General features: G+C 41.2%; 1 protein-coding gene across 1 annotated transcript in view; it reads left to right on the top strand.

Moving 5' to 3' along the window:
* Nucleotides 1-2,622: 2,622 nt before the first annotated feature.
* HBP1 (HMG-box transcription factor 1) overlaps nt 2,623-17,028 on the top strand; it is a 28,210-nt gene continuing 13,804 nt past the window's right edge. The window contains exons 1-6 of the mRNA XM_008703536.2: nt 2,623-2,700; nt 10,336-10,519; nt 12,509-12,737; nt 15,918-16,053; nt 16,418-16,529; nt 16,612-16,724. Of these exons, the coding sequence (XP_008701758.1) occupies nt 2,686-2,700; nt 10,336-10,519; nt 12,509-12,737; nt 15,918-16,053; nt 16,418-16,529; nt 16,612-16,724 (789 nt within the window). The 5' untranslated portion in view covers nt 2,623-2,685. The remainder of the gene's footprint in view (nt 2,701-10,335; nt 10,520-12,508; nt 12,738-15,917; nt 16,054-16,417; nt 16,530-16,611; nt 16,725-17,028) is intronic.

Here is a 17,028-nt window from a genome sequence, read left to right on the forward strand (position 1 = left end):
TAGACAAAAATTAAGATATGTGAAAAGATTTTTATATCTTTGTAGCAAAGTGGTCAACAAATAATAGGGACTAAATATTTTTGAATGAGAGAATGGAAAACCTTTAAAGGGCTATTAAAAGGTAATTATTTATAATAATGTACAATATCTTGATCTGAAGTTGAAATTATTCTTAGCATCATAGAGTCCACCAATAAAAACATCTCTAGTAAGGCTTTTAGGAAGCACTTTCAAATAGAAAACGTTTTAAAATAAGGTAAGGTTCAGGGGCATCTGGGTGGCTCAGTTGGTTAAGATCTCTTTTTTTTTTTTTAAAGATTTTATTTATTTATTTGACAGAGAGAGACAGCCACTGAGAGAGGGAACACAAGCAGGGGGAGTGGGAGAGGAAGAAGCAGGCTCCTAGCAGAGGAGCCTGATGTGGGGCTTGATCCCAGAACGCTGGGATCACACCCTGAGCCAAAGGCAGACGCTTAAGGACTGCGCCACCCAGGCGCCCCAAGCATCTGACTCTTGATCTCAGTTCAGGTCATGATCAGGGTCATGAGTTCAAGCCCTGAGCTGGGTGTAGAGCTTCCATCCATCCATCCATCCATCCATCCATCCATCCGTAATGAGGTAAGATTCAGCTACAAGCAGGCCTCCTGGTTTACCCAATGAATAGGGGAAAGGAGTGCCTCAAGCTCTTGAGGGCTCATTTTTTTGGGAAGGAAAGCTTTTCAGTTTCCTGGTGGGTGTAAGTCACAAATATTTCAAATTTTAATTTAAATGATTAGGTAAATTTCACAATTTTTTCTTTTTGTCAAAAAATACTGGAGAGGCAGCACAGCAATCCTCCACTATAAGGGGGGAGAAAGGAAGACAAAAAAGGAAACAAAATAACAGGGTCACAGTCCACTTTCTTTTTTGGATCCCTCTATTAATCTCTGAAAGATAATACATTCAAATCCTGCCCTTTTCCCTCAGTGAAAAATTTAGGCATTTTGTTGGCTCTCACTTATTTTTAGGAAAAAATTACAATGTTACAATTTGTGAATACAAGAAGTCAGTCTTTGATCCTGTGGTAGGGAGAACTATTTTAAAATAATTTTAAGGCTTCAACCAGGAAACCCCTAAAAAAAATCGGAAAACTTGTTTTAACCCATGAGAGTTATTTGGGATTTGATTTGTTACGTGGCTTTCTGGGAGATTTAAAAATTCAAGAAATGAACGGGGGAGGGGGCGTTGTTAAAGGAATAATCAAGTATAGTTAACGCTTCTTTTCAGTAGTTTGACTATTGATTTCTAACTAATGTAAGTTTTCCTCTTAATTTCAAGCATACATATAGTGATCTAAAGAAGCATAGCTTAAATGATTAAATGTTAAAGGTTCAAAGGGAAAAAAGCTTAATAATGCCTTTGTAATGTGAATGGTAAAAACAGCAATTATAGACTCGGTGGACTGTGACGGACAGCCATGTTTAAAGTGAAGGTAACTATAAAGCCAAAGAAGCCACCCTCCTCTGGTGAGTCAGAGTATTAGTAACTTAAGGAGGATCTCCTAGTGGCATCGAAGTGGAAGGACATTCTTTCATCAATGGGAAGTCGTCTGGAGGGGAACACTGGTTAACAATAACTCACCAGAGACACCGAGATAATGATTCATTAATTCAACTTAAGTCACACTTCATTACTCCTATTAGCTTGACCATCGAGCAAGCTGGTCAATATGGAAAATACCGCTTTGAGTTGCCTCAGTGTCTAAGTCAAGAGTAATCGTCCACCCCCTTACAGCTTTGTGAATTCTCCAGACCCTGAACTTTTCTCTCAGTGTTCATCCCCGAGCCTCTCCGTGCCTGGCACGTAGCCGGCATTCAACACATCTTGGGCGAACTGATCAAAGCTGGTTAAGAAACCCTCTCAGGTTGCTGTCCGGGGGGTGGCCAGGCAAGGCTGAGGATAAAGGAATTTTAGTTCTTCCCACTGGAGCCCAACACCACCTTTAATGCCCGGAGCTGTGATTTGTGGGTGACTGGGTCCCTCGCGAGGCTGTACTGCTTCCGCTTGTGCAGTCATCTCCTTCCCCTCGCACTAAAACAATACCTTGGCCTCCTGCCAAACTTCGAGCAGCGAGCGACTCCGGCTGTTTACGGCCCGAAATGGGTGCTGCGAGAGACTGGGGCTCTCCCAGTGCTAAGAGAGGCCCAGAGGAAGAGAAGAGGCCAAAGCTTTAAAACACTCCCTTCCTCCGCCCCCTCCCTTTTGTCCCAGACACCAAAACAAACGAGCTGATACACGTGTCCCTATGACTCTTGTTTACTATCAAGACAGCGCTGTGCAAGCGCCTCTGGGATATGTAGTCCAACCGGTTCATCTCGCCCGCAGTTTCCCAGAACAGAGCAAGGCTGAGACTACGAACCCACAATCCATTTCGGGGGCAAAGTTTGGCTAGCGTCCCCGGAGTCTCGGCAGCAATCCAATCCGAAGCGCTCACTCTTGTGATTGACAGGCCGTCTTCTCCAGTAAACACAACACAAAAGTCAATACAAGCCCGCCTCCCGAGACGGACCACGGCATCACCCAATGGGGAAGGGGAAAGATCGAATGACAGTTCCTTAGGCCAATAAGAGGGGGAAAGAGCTGGGAGGAGGCTCAACCCCCGGGGGGTTGAGGGGAGGGGGAAGACGAAGCTTGAAAGACTTGGTAATGGCGACGGGTTTGGTAAGTAGGAAAGTTTCGGTTGAGGAGTAAGAGCGGCGACGGGAGCACTAAGGCACGCCGGAGAGACCGGCGTCAGTCGGAGAGGGGGTACACGAGCCGCTGGTGGTGTTGTCGCGTTCACGGCGGCCCGTGTCGGGGCTGCCCGCACTCCTCGGCGGGTTTGTTGTCTTTCAGTTCGGGAAGGGGTGGGGGTGGGGAAGGGAGGGGCAGGATCCCGAGGGGACCGGGCGGCCGGGCGAGCTCGGGTCCGCGCTCGTCTTCCGCCAAGGGCTGTCCTCACAGTGGGAGCAGTTAACCGTCCGATAACTGCCCGCGGCGAGCCCACGGGACCGGCGCCTCCCGCGAGTTCACCTGGGCTTCGCGGTCGCCGGGCCCGAGGGGGTCTCGGGGGCGGGGGCTGGGAGGAGTCGGCGAGGTCGGCCCTCCCGGCCGGGTTGCGCGGTGGGTGGCCGGGCCGGGTGCGGAGATGGGGCGGGCCTGGGCGGGGGGAAGGGGCCGACGCTGCGCCGGGGCTGCCCAGGAAAGTTTGACTTCAACTCCGCGCGTGTGGGCGGAGGGTCGGAGGTTGGCCCCGGGTGGGCGGCCGGCCGGGGGTGGGGGACCCCAATGAGGCGCGGCCTCCTCTGGGGGCCGAGAGGGGCTCGGGCCGAGCGGGGAAGCTCGCGGAGCCGCTGGGCCCCGGGGCTCATTGTTACGCATTTCGAATGAATGGGCTCCGAGGCGCCTGCGCGGTGCAGCTGAGCCGAGGGGAAAAACAAGCCTGGAGTCCAGGCTGCGGTCACATGATGGGGGGAGGGGAGGGGAAGGCGATGAATGGCGAAAGAGGGTGGGGGATGGACTTGGCTTGAACCGGGAGGCGCAGCCTCTGTGACCGAGAGCCCAAGCTTGGCAGGCGTTTCCAGTCTCCGCCTTCCAACCTATGCTGCTGCCCCAGGCAGATTAAAACAAAACAAAAAAGAATCCAGGCGAAATCGACCGTGGGGGGCCTAGTTTTTGTAGCTTCCTTAAGCGCTGCACGGAGTCTGGGGTATTTCACTCGCGGCGGTGCCTTCTCCACTACCTGGAGTTCGTTCTTCAGGATTTTTCAGCAAGAATCGTTTTTAAAAGGAGCACTGAGAACAAGGCTGTACTCCAGTCTTTAGCTCAGGCTGCCACTCAGGCTAATACGGGAGGAGGGTAATAGGGAGCGGTGTATACTAGGAAGTGTTGGAGTCCTACCGACAATTCCTGACGAAGTGCTTTAGATTTATTTCCTTCTAACCAGCGGTAACAGATGAGTCCAAACCTTGGTTTTGAATTAAAGTTACCTTTTAAAAATTAGAATAATTTTGACATCTGTGAGTACTTTTCTGTTGTTTAACTCTTGATAAGGATCTGCATTTGTAATGTATTCCTAGTATTTCGGTCTTTGCTTTTTTTTTTTTTTCCTCTGCTGTTGTCTTTTGTTTTAGTTTGCTAACAAGGGTGTTAGGATCGTCTGTTCAGTTTCCTTGATTAAGCTGCAGTAGTTTATCCCTCCTTACCTATGGAGGACCTGTTTCCAGACCTGTGGATGCCTGAAACCGGGGACGGTATTGGGCCCTCCATATGCTATGTTTTTTCTTATGATGAAGCTTATAAATTAGATATTAAGAATAATAGTTAATAATAAAATAGAACAATGTGCTGTAATAAAAGCTGTGTGAATATGGTCTTTCTCAAAATATCTTATTGTTCTATACTCACCCTTGTGATGATGTGAGCTGTAAAATGGCTATGTGGTGAGATGAAGTGAGGTGAATGACCTAGACATTTTGACTTAGTTTGGCTGCTGTTGACCTTCTGACCTTAGGTCAGCAGGAGAATTAACTGTTTCCGGACTGGGTTGACCTTGGGTAACTGAAACCACAGAGAGGGAAACCTCGGATAAGGGACGGCCACTGTAATACATTTTAAATACCTCAATTCCTCATGGTACAGATCTAAATTAATTGCACATGACCCTCTCTTTGTCTCCTCCCCCCCCAACAATTTGAGCTTGGTAAAGAAGTCCTTTGGGATCAGGCAAGGACATATAGAAGAAATCCTTCCTGTGATATCCTTGAGAGTGGAAAGCTAAGGATTTAGGGAAGATTAGGCACTTGAAAGAAGGAGTCTAACCTCTGTTGGTCTGTGTCTTTTGTCTCTCTTCAAAAAGAAAATGATTACATTCAGTTGTCAGAGTGCTGTTGTCCTCATCTGTAAGAATAACTTTTTTCACAGAGCTGTTTTGAGGTTTTTATGAGATTGGAGGAAGTATGTCAAATGCTCTGTACATAGGAGGTAGGCATTTAGTAAAACCTAATTTCCTTCTTGTCCATTCATGGAGATTTAGCTATTTCTGGTCCTCTTCACCTCTCCTCTTTCTAAGATTTGGTGGATATTTATTTATGAAAGTTTGCAAACAAAAGCAATGGAGTCTTCCCATGTCCACCCAATAAAAATTTGTAATATTGGACATGCCATTTCAAAGCAAAGCTGCTGGAGAATTTTACTCTTCCCTTTTGAGAATCCCTGGTGTAGTCGCAGAGTTAACTCCAGTACGAGGCAAGCTATGTCAAACCCTGTAATACCAAAGCAGTATGCAAAAGTATGAATGAACAATAGGGTTAGCTCTACCAGGAGATACTTGAAGGAGAAGCTTGTTTATCAAAATGAATGTCTACTTGGTGTAATGTATGTGGGGGAGAATTTTTGAGTACGGACCCTTTGGTATTCTTTTACTGTATCTGAGGTCTTCTCTCAAGTAGTTTGACAGAGAAAAGTCTGAGACAAAAAACTTTATATTCGTATAGGGATTTGCCTTTTGTTTTCGTGTCTTTTATTTAAATCTCCCAACAGCCCCGTGAGATAAGTGCAGGTGCTGTGAGGCAGAGGTTAAGTGGCCTGCCTCACATTCCATGGCCAGCAAGAGGGAACCTCCAGTCTTTTGATTCGGGTCTAGGCTCCCATTTACTGTGCAGTAGGCTTGCAGAAGCACTACCTCCATTATCTCAAGACCAAACTTTTGATAGCCTCTAGCAGTGAGAGGTGCACACACATAGAATTCAGATCCAACAAATACTTACTTGGTGAGTACTCTGTTAGTGGGCGGTAGCTCTGTTTTGAAATTGAAATGTTTTTTCCCAGGTTCCTCTAAGGAATATTATGAGGGGTTGTTGGTAGATCACGCAGGCAAGGGGCTGAAGAAATGATAGAAGTTGCAGGAGATGTTAGTGTACTGTAAATGATGAGTGGGGACAGCGCAGGACCTGCTGATGGGGGAGGAGAAAATCTAGTTAGAAGATGGAGAAAGCCAACAAGTTCTGCAGAGGGAAGGAGAGGACAAAACAAAGTGCAACTCTGCTTCCCTGGATCCCCGCGCACCTCTGCTTCATACACTTAAGGATAGCTCTGAGGAGATACATACGTATAGTGTGACCTCTGAACTTCGTATCAAGATAAAATGAGAAAATGGTCGTTTAAGATGGCAGCTGGGGCTGGCTTTTGCAGATCGTATCCTCTCGTGAAGCATAGTACAACAGATGTTCATAAGGAGTTTGAGTCATTAAGATAGGTTAGATGGTGTTGTGTACACTTAAGACGTTGGAAAATTTTCTATGAGAAGATGTCAAACCTGCTATCTAAACTGGGAATATTCGCTGTTCAGAGAACTCAGAATGACTAGTTCCTCTCGTGTCTTAGGCATTACTCAATAAGGAATCTGCATTGATACCGATTTTCTTTTATAAGAACTCTTGCAGAGGAAGCTGGGGAGCAGGTGGCTGACAAATTGGGAATGTGAATACACTGCTTTTAATACATTTTCCCTTAAATATGTGTTATAGATGTTTCTGCATACTCATATCATGTTTCAGTATGATGTGTTTTATAGGCTCAAAGAAAGTGTTTATAGTTCTGATCACGTCAGACCTCTGTTCAAAAATCTTCAGTGGTTCCCCGTTGTCTGATAATTGCTAATAATAATACTAGGCACTCTGCATTGAGGGTTTGCTCTGTGTTAGGCACTACTGTAAGCTTTTTACATTTGTTAGCTCACTGAGTCTTTACAACAACCCGTGTAGGTGTTTTTATGATTTCCATTTTACAAACAAGCCAAAAAGATTTTAAATAGATTGTCTGGGACACATAGCCAATAAGTAGTAAATCTGATTATAACTCAGGTAGCCTAATTTTAGAGCCCTTACTCTTTGTGTACAAAAAACAAAGAAACCAATTTTCCTAAACTAGGTTTGAAGATTCTGGCTCAGTCTACCTTTCCAGACTTCGTACCCATGACCACAAGACACACAAGGCCAGCCTACCTTCTGGTAATACTGGATTCTGTGTTGTTTTGATTTTATCCATTACTTTGCAGACTCTGCTCAAGTTTGCTCATTGGAAGGCCTTTCTTCCTTCCTTTTTACCCATTTGTAGCCAAGCCCTGCTGTGTAGAACTGTGGTTATTTGCTTATATCTTTCCACTAAAGTATAGATTCCTTGAGATTCAAGACAAATTATTCATCATTGAGGTCCAACATTGCAGCTAGTATAGTGCCTTGTACATAATGTATATTAAGTAATGAATATGTATATTTGAATAAAAAGGAATTTGGTAATCATTTTTAGCTCACTGTTCTCACAGTGCACCAGGTATTCTTTGGAAAGAAAATAAATAAAAACCAGCTCACAGGGTTGTACTCCAGACCAAATAAATCATATTCTCTGGAGGTGGGGCCTAGGCATCATTTTGTTTGAAGCACACATCATCGCATGCTTGAGAATCACTGATCTAGCCGAAGTGTGCTTGATTTTTGCAGGGCAGAGTGGAGGTTCAGAATAATGATTTGGCCGGTTATGGTGGAGAAGTCAGTTTGTGTTACTAACCACATCTGTTGTAGCCAGCAGTTCTGTAGGAGATTGTTATACCCCAGCAGATTTGCTGTTAACCATATAGTAAGACTGTGATTAATTAGTAGATAATAAACTGTACTAAACTGGAAAAGTGTTCATTTCTTTCGAACACCTTGGACATCTTTTGATAGATGAACTGTTACTTGCCTGAAATAATGGCATGATCCATGACTTTTATTGAGACGTGTTGGGTAACTTGGCATATTTCTGAGGGAGGAAATGGCTGAAGCTGAATAAACTAGCTGTCTGGTCTCCTGTCATTAGCTATTTTCAGTAACTGTTCTGTTTAGGACGGTAAGTGCCCAGAGTACGTATAGGGTTGCCCTGTGTCAGTCTAGGGATAAAACATTTTGTGAAGAAGTCTTTTACATTTTTTTCACTCACTGTGTCTTAGTTCATCCTCACAACCCCTCTAGGAGGAAAGTAGATGAACTGTTTGACAGATGAAGATACTGCGTTAGTGAGAAGCTTAGTCACTTAGATCAGATATTTAGTAAGTGGTCAAGCTGGAATCAAAACTCATGATTCCTTACATCTGACCCAGTGCCCTTTTCACTACTCCATAGAACATTGTAGTCAGTATTGAGTAAGACTCTAAAGCAATGCTCAGGATATGGGTCGTTTTGGAGTGGTGTAGGCAGAGAGAACCGGAAGTAGAATGTTAGAAATAAAGGCAACAGGCAGTTTGGTTACATGTGTTGGGAACCGTAAGATGTTTAATTGCCATTCACCTACTAATGTGTCTTTAGAGATCTGAAATAATCTGATATAAGATATTTTTTTAAAAATTTAAACTGTTATTTAGAAGAATGAAAAATCTGGGAATAGCATGTTCAGCAGTAGGAGGGACAAGGAAATTTTGGTATATCCTAATGATGTATATTACTGAACTATTTAAATCTGTAAGAAAAATTAGTGACTTGGGGCACCTGGGCAGCTCAGTGAGTTAAGCGTCTGCCTTCAGCTCAGGTCGTGATTTCAGGGTCCTGGGATTGAGTTCTGCATTGGGCTCCTTGCTTGGTGGGGAGCCTGCTTCTCCCTTTGCCTGCCCCTCCCCCTGCTTGTTCTGTCTCTCTCTCTCTGTGTCAGATAGATAAATAGAATCTTAAAAAAAAAAATTAGTGACATAAGAAGAAAATGCCTATGAACTTATGCTAAGGAAAAAGGTATCAATTATATATAATATGAAGTAGGGAGGAAAATATGTGATTGTAGGTGTCTGCATGAAAAAGAGATTGGATTGTAAAACAATATACCAGAATGTTAACAATACCTAAATCTGGTTGGTGGGGTTAGAAGTCGTCATTCCTGGGGCATCTGGGTGGCTCAGTTTGTTAAGTGTCAGACTCTTGATTTCAGCTCAGGCCATGATCTCAGGGTCCTGAGATCGGCTCTCTGTCAGGGCTCCGTGCTCAGCAGGAAGTCTGCTTGAGATTCTTTCTCTCTGCCCCTGCATCTCCCCCACCGATACAAGCCCTCTTTCTCTGTCTCTCTTAAATAAATAATTTAAAAAGTAATTATTTCTTTCTTTAAAAATTGCATTTTTTTCATTTTTTCCGCCACAGTGATTATGTATTTTACAGTTAGGAAAACATGTTTCATAATAAAAAGATCATGAAAAAGCCTTTCTAGAAAAAAAATTTGTCAATGTTGCTAGTGTTTGTTGGTGATTATGTCATGGCTTAGAAAGCTCTGGTATAAATACTGAGCAGTTAACATCTTTTCAGCGCATTTTTGATCAGTGTAGGCCTGGGTACTAGACTTCAGAGACTTTAAATTGCAGTATATTTTATTGTCTTATTTTGAGGAAATGTTAGATTTCTTGTATTTCATATTAGCTCATTAGAACTTTTTTTTTTTAAGCCTGAGAAATCAGGAAATCTTCCTGCTGCTGTCACCCTGGTTAAATAACCAGTTTGATCATTGTCCAAAGGCAGAGTGTAAAAACACATTTTACTTTCACAATAAAATTTATTTTAGGTATATTAACCTATGTTTTCTTCCTTGTGATAGCTTTGTAGGCTTTAGATGAGGATAGATTTACTATTTGTTTAAATTTCCCATGATTATTATTCATCTTTCTACAAATAATAAGCTATTCAGAGGGACAGGTATCTTTTTATGATGGCTAGGTACCAAATTTTCATAAAGAAAACATAGCATTTTTATTTTTTTGAGAATTGTAATATATTGCCATTTTAAGAAACTCTTCCTTAAATGTTCTTCTGAGAATGTTATTTTAAGTATGATAAACTTTACTTTCAGAAGATGAGAAAACAAAACACAGTTGGTAAATAGAGAAATTGAATAGAATCTTCAAAAATGAAAAAGAATATTCCTTCAGTTTTTTTTTAATTAGTTGAGGAAAGTTTGTTAATTTTCTTTTAAATTTGAAGATGCAAGTTGAAAAAATGGTTTTCTTAGTCTCTGTATTTGGGTCTCAGAGTTACTTAAAGTATATTTAATAGTGCTATTATTCTTTTAAAGAAAAGACTTTTATAAATTTAAGATATGACTCCTTTCGGATTTGGGCATAATTTAGTGCTACATGGTTGTAGCCCAAGAAATCGAGGAGTCTCCCTGCCCTAAAGAATCTGAGGGGGATACAGATGGCAATATATGATGAAGTTGGAGATACAATATGATGAGTCTCTGAGATTTGATACTTCTGTAACCTCCAGATCACACGACTTGACATTTTTTCTCTATTATTTTTACTTGAAGTCGGAGCACCATAACATGGTGTGGGAAGTGAAGACAAATCAGATGCCTAATGCAGTCCAGAAACTCCTGCTGGTGATGGACAAGCGAGCTTCGGGAATGAGTGACTCCCTGGAGTTGCTGCAGTGTAATGAGAACTTGCCATCCTCACCCGGATATAATTCCTGTGATGAGCACATGGAGCTTGGTAAACAAAATTAAACGTTCTGTAGGAGTCTGAGAGTCATATTTTTATGTTAAGTCAGCTTCTTCACCTGCCCTAAACTGCTTCAAAGTACGTGAAGTTTTTGTACCTTAGGAGTTTTCAACATTCCATTGTTACTGCTTGTAAAATATTAAAACCAACATAACTTTGGGCTATTTATGGTTATCATCGAGACTCACTTACAAATTATCAAACTAAACTGCTCTTGTGGGTAAAGGTCGGGCAGTTAAACACCTCGGGAAAATCCTGCGTGTGGCTCATGTGACTTTTGAAACCTGCCGCTGAGCTTAGTACATTATGCTCGGCCCGCCGTGGCCAGTTTGTGGCTGTGACGGGCAAGTTACAGCGGACCCTTGAAACTGGAGGATCTGACATTTATGGTCGTCATTGCTGCCGAGCGGCCCCTGGGATGTGTGGCTGGTAGAACTGTGTGGGTTTGTGATGGTAGGACTTGGACTTGTATTGCTAGGAGGTTGGTGGAGTCAGCAGCCAGTGAGTGACCTGGGCTTACGGCCCTGCTTTTCAGCTTGGCTCTGTCTGCGTTTAATGCGCAGCTTGCTGGAATGTTCACAAACCCTCGAGAAGCCGTGATTATCCTCCCTTTATGAATGATAGGATGGAGGAGACTGCATGCTGCCGTTTTCTTTGGGAATTTGGAGATAGTGCAGGTCTTGGGACATTTCCTGCTTGAATGCCAACGGGTTGTTGGACCCCGCGAGTCACTGCGTGGTGGGTGCCATTGAGCACGGGATGCCCATTTATTCGGGTGGTTGATTCTCCACCAGTCCACCAGTTTCAGGAGGAAATGAGGAAGTTGGGGGGAGGGTGGCAAAAACTCTCACATCACTCCTCGCTGCTTGGATTTAAAAGCAGTTAATTTCCTGAGCTTGAAAGACAAATGAATCTTTTCCATACGGTAACTAACGAAGTGCTGATCCAAGAAGGTTGTCAGCAGTGAGGGAAGGGGGATAGCTACGCCAGCTCGAGAATTACAGGGTGGAGTTTGCTTAAGTTGCTGTGATGTTTTTCAGCTGCTCAGTGAAAGGGGGATGGCTTCTAGTCCGTTTTCTGAGTGGATATCCTGAATTAATACTTGTTAAGTAAGACATTTCAGTTTTAATAGGCTGTTCTGACATATTTCCTTGAATAGGAATTCTGTGTCTGTACTTTTAGAGTAACAGTTGACCAGGACTCCCAAGGCTAGAATTTCCTGACTTAATATTGAAGGGACCCAGTGGATCTGTGGTTTCTTGTAGGTGTGTTTCATAAAGTATTTTTAAGGCCTGTAAGATTCTTTTTCTCCTCTCCTTTTTCTTTTTTATTAATTTCTTTTTTAGGATTCAGTCTTCCTTAGTGTTCATAGCTATGGTGTGTACTTGAGGCTTGGGAACACACCTTTAAGAAAACATGATCAACAGTTAAAATTGAGTTTCGAATTTCTCAGTCAGAAGAGATAATTTAGCATAGATTAAGTTGAATACGTAGTACCTAAAACTTTATAATATGACCTGTTGATCTCATCTTTAAAAATTGTTCTCATTATTGCAGTAATCTTCTATAACAGGGTAATAAAGTATGGGAGTAAGTACATATGTGTATGCATAAAATGCCTTTTTCCTCATTAACATGTTAACCTAAAAATGTCTTGGTGGTATATGGACTAATCCCAGGTGAACTATAAAAAAAAAAAAAGTCAGAAAACACAAATACAAACTTTTTGTGGTCTGGGAAGAGGTATGGTAATTCAAGTCATTAGTACATTTATATCCGTTTGTTCTGTTTCCCATCTGGCTCTGTTGACCCTTGAATGTGGAAGTTATCATTTTTTAGATTGAAACTTGTTAATTCAAGAAAATATTGCAAATTTATACTTCTAACAGAATTAATTAGCTAGATTTCCAGCTGTAATTATAACATTATTCCCTGTATTAGCAATTTCCTTTCTATAATTTTGAGTGTATTTATTTGCAGATGACCTTCCTGAACTTCAGGCTGTTCAGAGTGATCCTACCCAATCTGCCATATACCAGCTAAGTACAGATGTTTCACATCAAGAATATCCAAGACCATCTTGGAACCAAAATACCTCAGACATATCAGAAAATACTTACGGTGAAAATGAGGTGGATTGGCTAACAGAATTAGCAAATATCGCCACCAGCCCACAGAGTCCGCTTATGCAGTGCTCGTTCTACAACAGGTGGGAACAGTGGTTATATTTTTATGAAAACTTCTGTCATTACAGAGAGCTACTTTTTTTTTTCTAGTTTTAAAAGTAATAATGCTATTAACCATCTAATGAATGGTTTACTGAAATTAGAATTTAAGTAAAGTCATTAAGAATTAAGTTCTTTGTTCTATAATGATAGCAGAGCTATTTCAGCTAGTATCATGATTTCATACTTTGAGAAATAGGTAAAAGTGGTAAGAGAGCCACAGAGTCATAAATATTTGTAAGTGTATTAAAGTCATCAAAAAATAAACCAGACCAAGAAATACTTTTATTATACTACTTATGCTTATAGAAATGAAAATTATACTTGTCTGAAAAACCATAGTTATAATAAACATTTTATTTTAAAATCTTAACAACCTTGTGTTTGGTTCTTTTTGGTCTAGGTTTATTTTCTTCCACAATGTATGTGACCTTATTTTATTTACCTGTTGGTGAAAACTATAATTGCTAATGTTAAAATCTAGAACTTCATAGAAGTGGACTCCCATTGGTAAAAACCACTATTTCATATACCGAGACCAGAATTTCCACAAATGAGTTGTTGTGCTATGAAATTATGGAAGTTTCAAACTAAAATTCCTAGAGAGACCTAACTGGATAATGTTTCATTAATTATCCCTAAAATTAGAAAATTATCTATGTAAAAATACCTAGGTAAATATGATAGTTTGTAGGGGAGAGAAGCAGATTTGTACTCGCATGGGTAGACAGACCATAGTCCACACGAGATGATACAGGAATAACTGAATTTTGGTAGTGCTTCTAACTTAATGTAATACTTCGCTAAAAAATAAACTTTTCATGTGTGAATCCCTGGTTTTCTTGCAACCCGTTAAATTGTATTGTTTTTCTTCTGTTCAGTGGGATCTTGGTCTTGATTAGGGCAAATTCAATTTAGTTAACTAAATTTTTCAGTTTAATTCCATGAAGAATTTCCCAGAAAGAAAAAAATAGTCAAAAAGCTAAAAATTTGTTTGTAATTAAAAAAAACAAACCCTAATTTTCCCATTGGACTTTCTTTTTCCTAGTTTAGTGATAACGCTTTTTTTTTTTTTTTCTAAACAGCAAACTTAAGAGAATTAATAATGTAGCTCATGGAAAGTTGAGTAAACCCCTCAGAAGATAATCAGTATAAATAAAAACATAAGTAAAGGAGTATCTCCTTAAAGATACAAACTTATTCTCTGCAGCATTTTCTGTGCCTCCCTTCTTCCTAGGGAACAAGACCAAGAGTCACGCTCTGCTGTCTCGCCTGCCTTCTAACACTGTCAGTGCCTGCCTGTTCATGTAGCTCCTTGTAACGTGTTAAACGGTGTGAGTTAGTGAGCTTTGGATGTCTGAAGTCCGTAACTGTACAGTACCAGGGAGTTGAGGACAGGTACCATTTACATTACCCCTGCATAGGGAGAGGAATGAAGAGACCGATGGTGTTGGTGTTTCAGACACGTTTGGCATGTTAATTTTTACAAAACATGTAGGCCATATACATTTTAGAATATTGTGTTGTTACTTCTCCTTAAATGGTTCAACAGAAGAACTAATAAACCCCAATTTCTTTTATTAGTCCTGAAGGCAGGGATTACTTAAGGAAGTTTAGCAGTTTGGCCATTCTCTAATATCATAAAGATCTAAGTGTTTAATAAAAGGAAGCAGTGGGGCAAAGAAGAAATAGTATTTGTATTTTGAAATCCAAAATTGATTGGAGAGTGTGCTAATAAAATGCTTTGAAATTTGAGGTGTTTTTTTTTTTTTTTTTTTTTTTTAAGATTTGATTTTATTTATTTGACAGAGAGCACAGGCAGGGGGAGCGGCAGGCAGTGAGCTTGATCCCAGGACCCTGAGATCATGACCTGAGTTGAAAGCAGACCCTTGGGGTGCCTGGGTGGCTCAGTCATTAAGCGTCTGCCTTCAGCTCAGGGCATGATCCCAGGGTCCTGGGATCGAGCCCTGCATCGGGCTCCTCTGCTGGGAGCCTGCTTCTTCCTCTTCCACTCCCCCTGCTTGTGTTCTCTCTCTTGCTGGCTGTCTCTCTCTCTCTCTCTCTCTCTGTCAAATAAATAAATCTTTAAAAAAAAAAAAAAGATGCTTAACCTACTAAGCCATCCAAGGCACCCTGACAGGTTTTTATTTAAGAGGTGATATGAACATGAAAGCATAGTTTTATAGACCCTTATCAAATAGTAACTAATGCAAAGGGATAATGAAAAAGTGTTAATGAGGATAAAATAAAAATTGAGGGGCTAATAAAATTTCCCAGGGAATAAGGGAAGAACTGGAAAGTGAGATGTCCCTCCTCCTTTGCCAACTAAGAGGATTAGTACAGACATGCATATACTTGGCTCTGTTATGGCCCAGATCCCTTCCTGTTTGGCACCTCAGAGAATTGTCCTGATGTGGAACCTTTCGGGCGGGTTGGTCTCCTAGAGGCTACAGTCTTCCTCTGTCTTGCTTTCTGAACTCCTGAGTTCAGCGCGTGGTGGTGCTCACCCTGGCTGGGCATGCTGCTGACTGCTACCCCTCCCAGGAAGCGTTGACCTTTCTTTAAGGTGATCCGGGGGGGAAATAACTAGCCTTATGAGTAGATGCTTTTCAATAAGTTTGTATCAGAAAACAAGAAATAGTGTCCAGTTACAAGAAGTTGCAAATAGGCTGCTTTCTGCTATAATAAGTTTAAACATTTTAGCTTCAGGTAGTTCATTTTATCTGCCGAGTGATGACGGGTTGGTAGATAGAGGGTTCTGTGTTGGACATGTTCAACTTAGATGCCCTGGTCATACCGACTGAGTCAAAGTAGAAGAGAGAAATGGACAGGGAGCCCTGCACATGATCCTTCATGAGTGAGGATATGCACGTTTTATGTACTTATTGATACAAAAATGTCTGAATAAAGGAACAAATAATTTGGACTTTTAAAATAGCATGGATAAATATGAAAAAAACGGTATTTACCATGTGTGAAGAAGGCTTGCGTAAGAAGGAATAGCGTACTACGAGTGAAATCTTGATGTCCCCTTACTAGTGTTTTCCATAGGTATCTTATATGTGATAAGTTGGTATTAGGAATATGAAGTTCTTTTCATCAAAAGGAAAGATCTGTGTAAGGACCTCTGCTTTATGGTTAAAACTGTTTCCTTAATATTTTAGATCATCTCCTGTACACATCATAGCTACTAGCAAAAGTTTACATTCCTATGCACGCCCTCCACCCGTGTCCTCTTCTAAGAGCGAGCCAGCCTTCCCTCATCACTGGAAGGAGGAAACACCAGTCAGACACGAAAGGGTGAGTATATTCATGAGCATAAACTGTTAAGAAGTTTGCACAACCGTTGAAATATGTTAACTTTCCTTTTCTCAGAAGTACTTCTGAAGCACATACAGCTGGGAAATTGTCTCGTTCTGGTGATCTGGATTCGATTTTATGTACAGCTCTAGAAACTGTTAGGCATGTTTGTTACCAGTGGGAACACATATTGAACTAAAACCTCCAGAAACTTAGATTTCAAAGGCATATTTTTCCCTACGTTTACAGTGTTTAAGTTATCTACTCAGGAGGAGAGAGAGAGAGCTGGAAGCTTTGAGACAAAAGGCAGATATTAACAAAATATGTTACAAAATCAAAAAGTCTCTGATGTTTTTCTCCATAGGCAAATAGTGAGTCAGAATCTGGCATTTTCTGCATGTCCTCCCTCTCCGATGATGATGATTTGGGCTGGTGCAATTCCTGGCCTTCAACTGCTTGGCACTGTTTTCTGAAAGGTGAAAGTATGCTTGAATTTTTACAGCTGACTTGTGTAGCACGCTAGGCACATAGCTAATATATATATTTTTTAAACTTTAGGCACACGACTGTGCTTTCATAAGGGAAGCAACAAGGAATGGCAGGACGTTGAAGATTTTGCTAGAACCGAAGGCTGTGATAATGAGGAAGATCTCCAAGTGGGCACTCACAAGGTTGATATAAAATTCATAAAACTTTTCCAAATCTTTCAAAAGGAAACCTAGGCTTATTATTAATCTGTAGGAGTATTCTCCATTTACTTTCATACTTAAGTGACATCTCACATTTTAGGTAGAGATTTTGTGACTGTATTACGGCTTAGCCAGATGGAGAGCGGCAGTGACTTCACGTTTACCTTTGTAATTATGCTTTCTTAGATGGGAACAAGATGTGTTTCTTAGCTCTTTACGTTTTATGTTGGGGAAACTAAACTGGCATTTAAAATAAAATGAACAAGTGAACCAAGGCTTTTTCTTA

The sequence above is a fragment of the Ursus maritimus genome, unplaced genomic scaffold, assembly GCF_017311325.1.
Source record: "Ursus maritimus isolate PB19 unplaced genomic scaffold, ASM1731132v1 scaffold_3, whole genome shotgun sequence".
Classification (NCBI taxonomy): domain Eukaryota; kingdom Metazoa; phylum Chordata; class Mammalia; order Carnivora; family Ursidae; genus Ursus; species Ursus maritimus.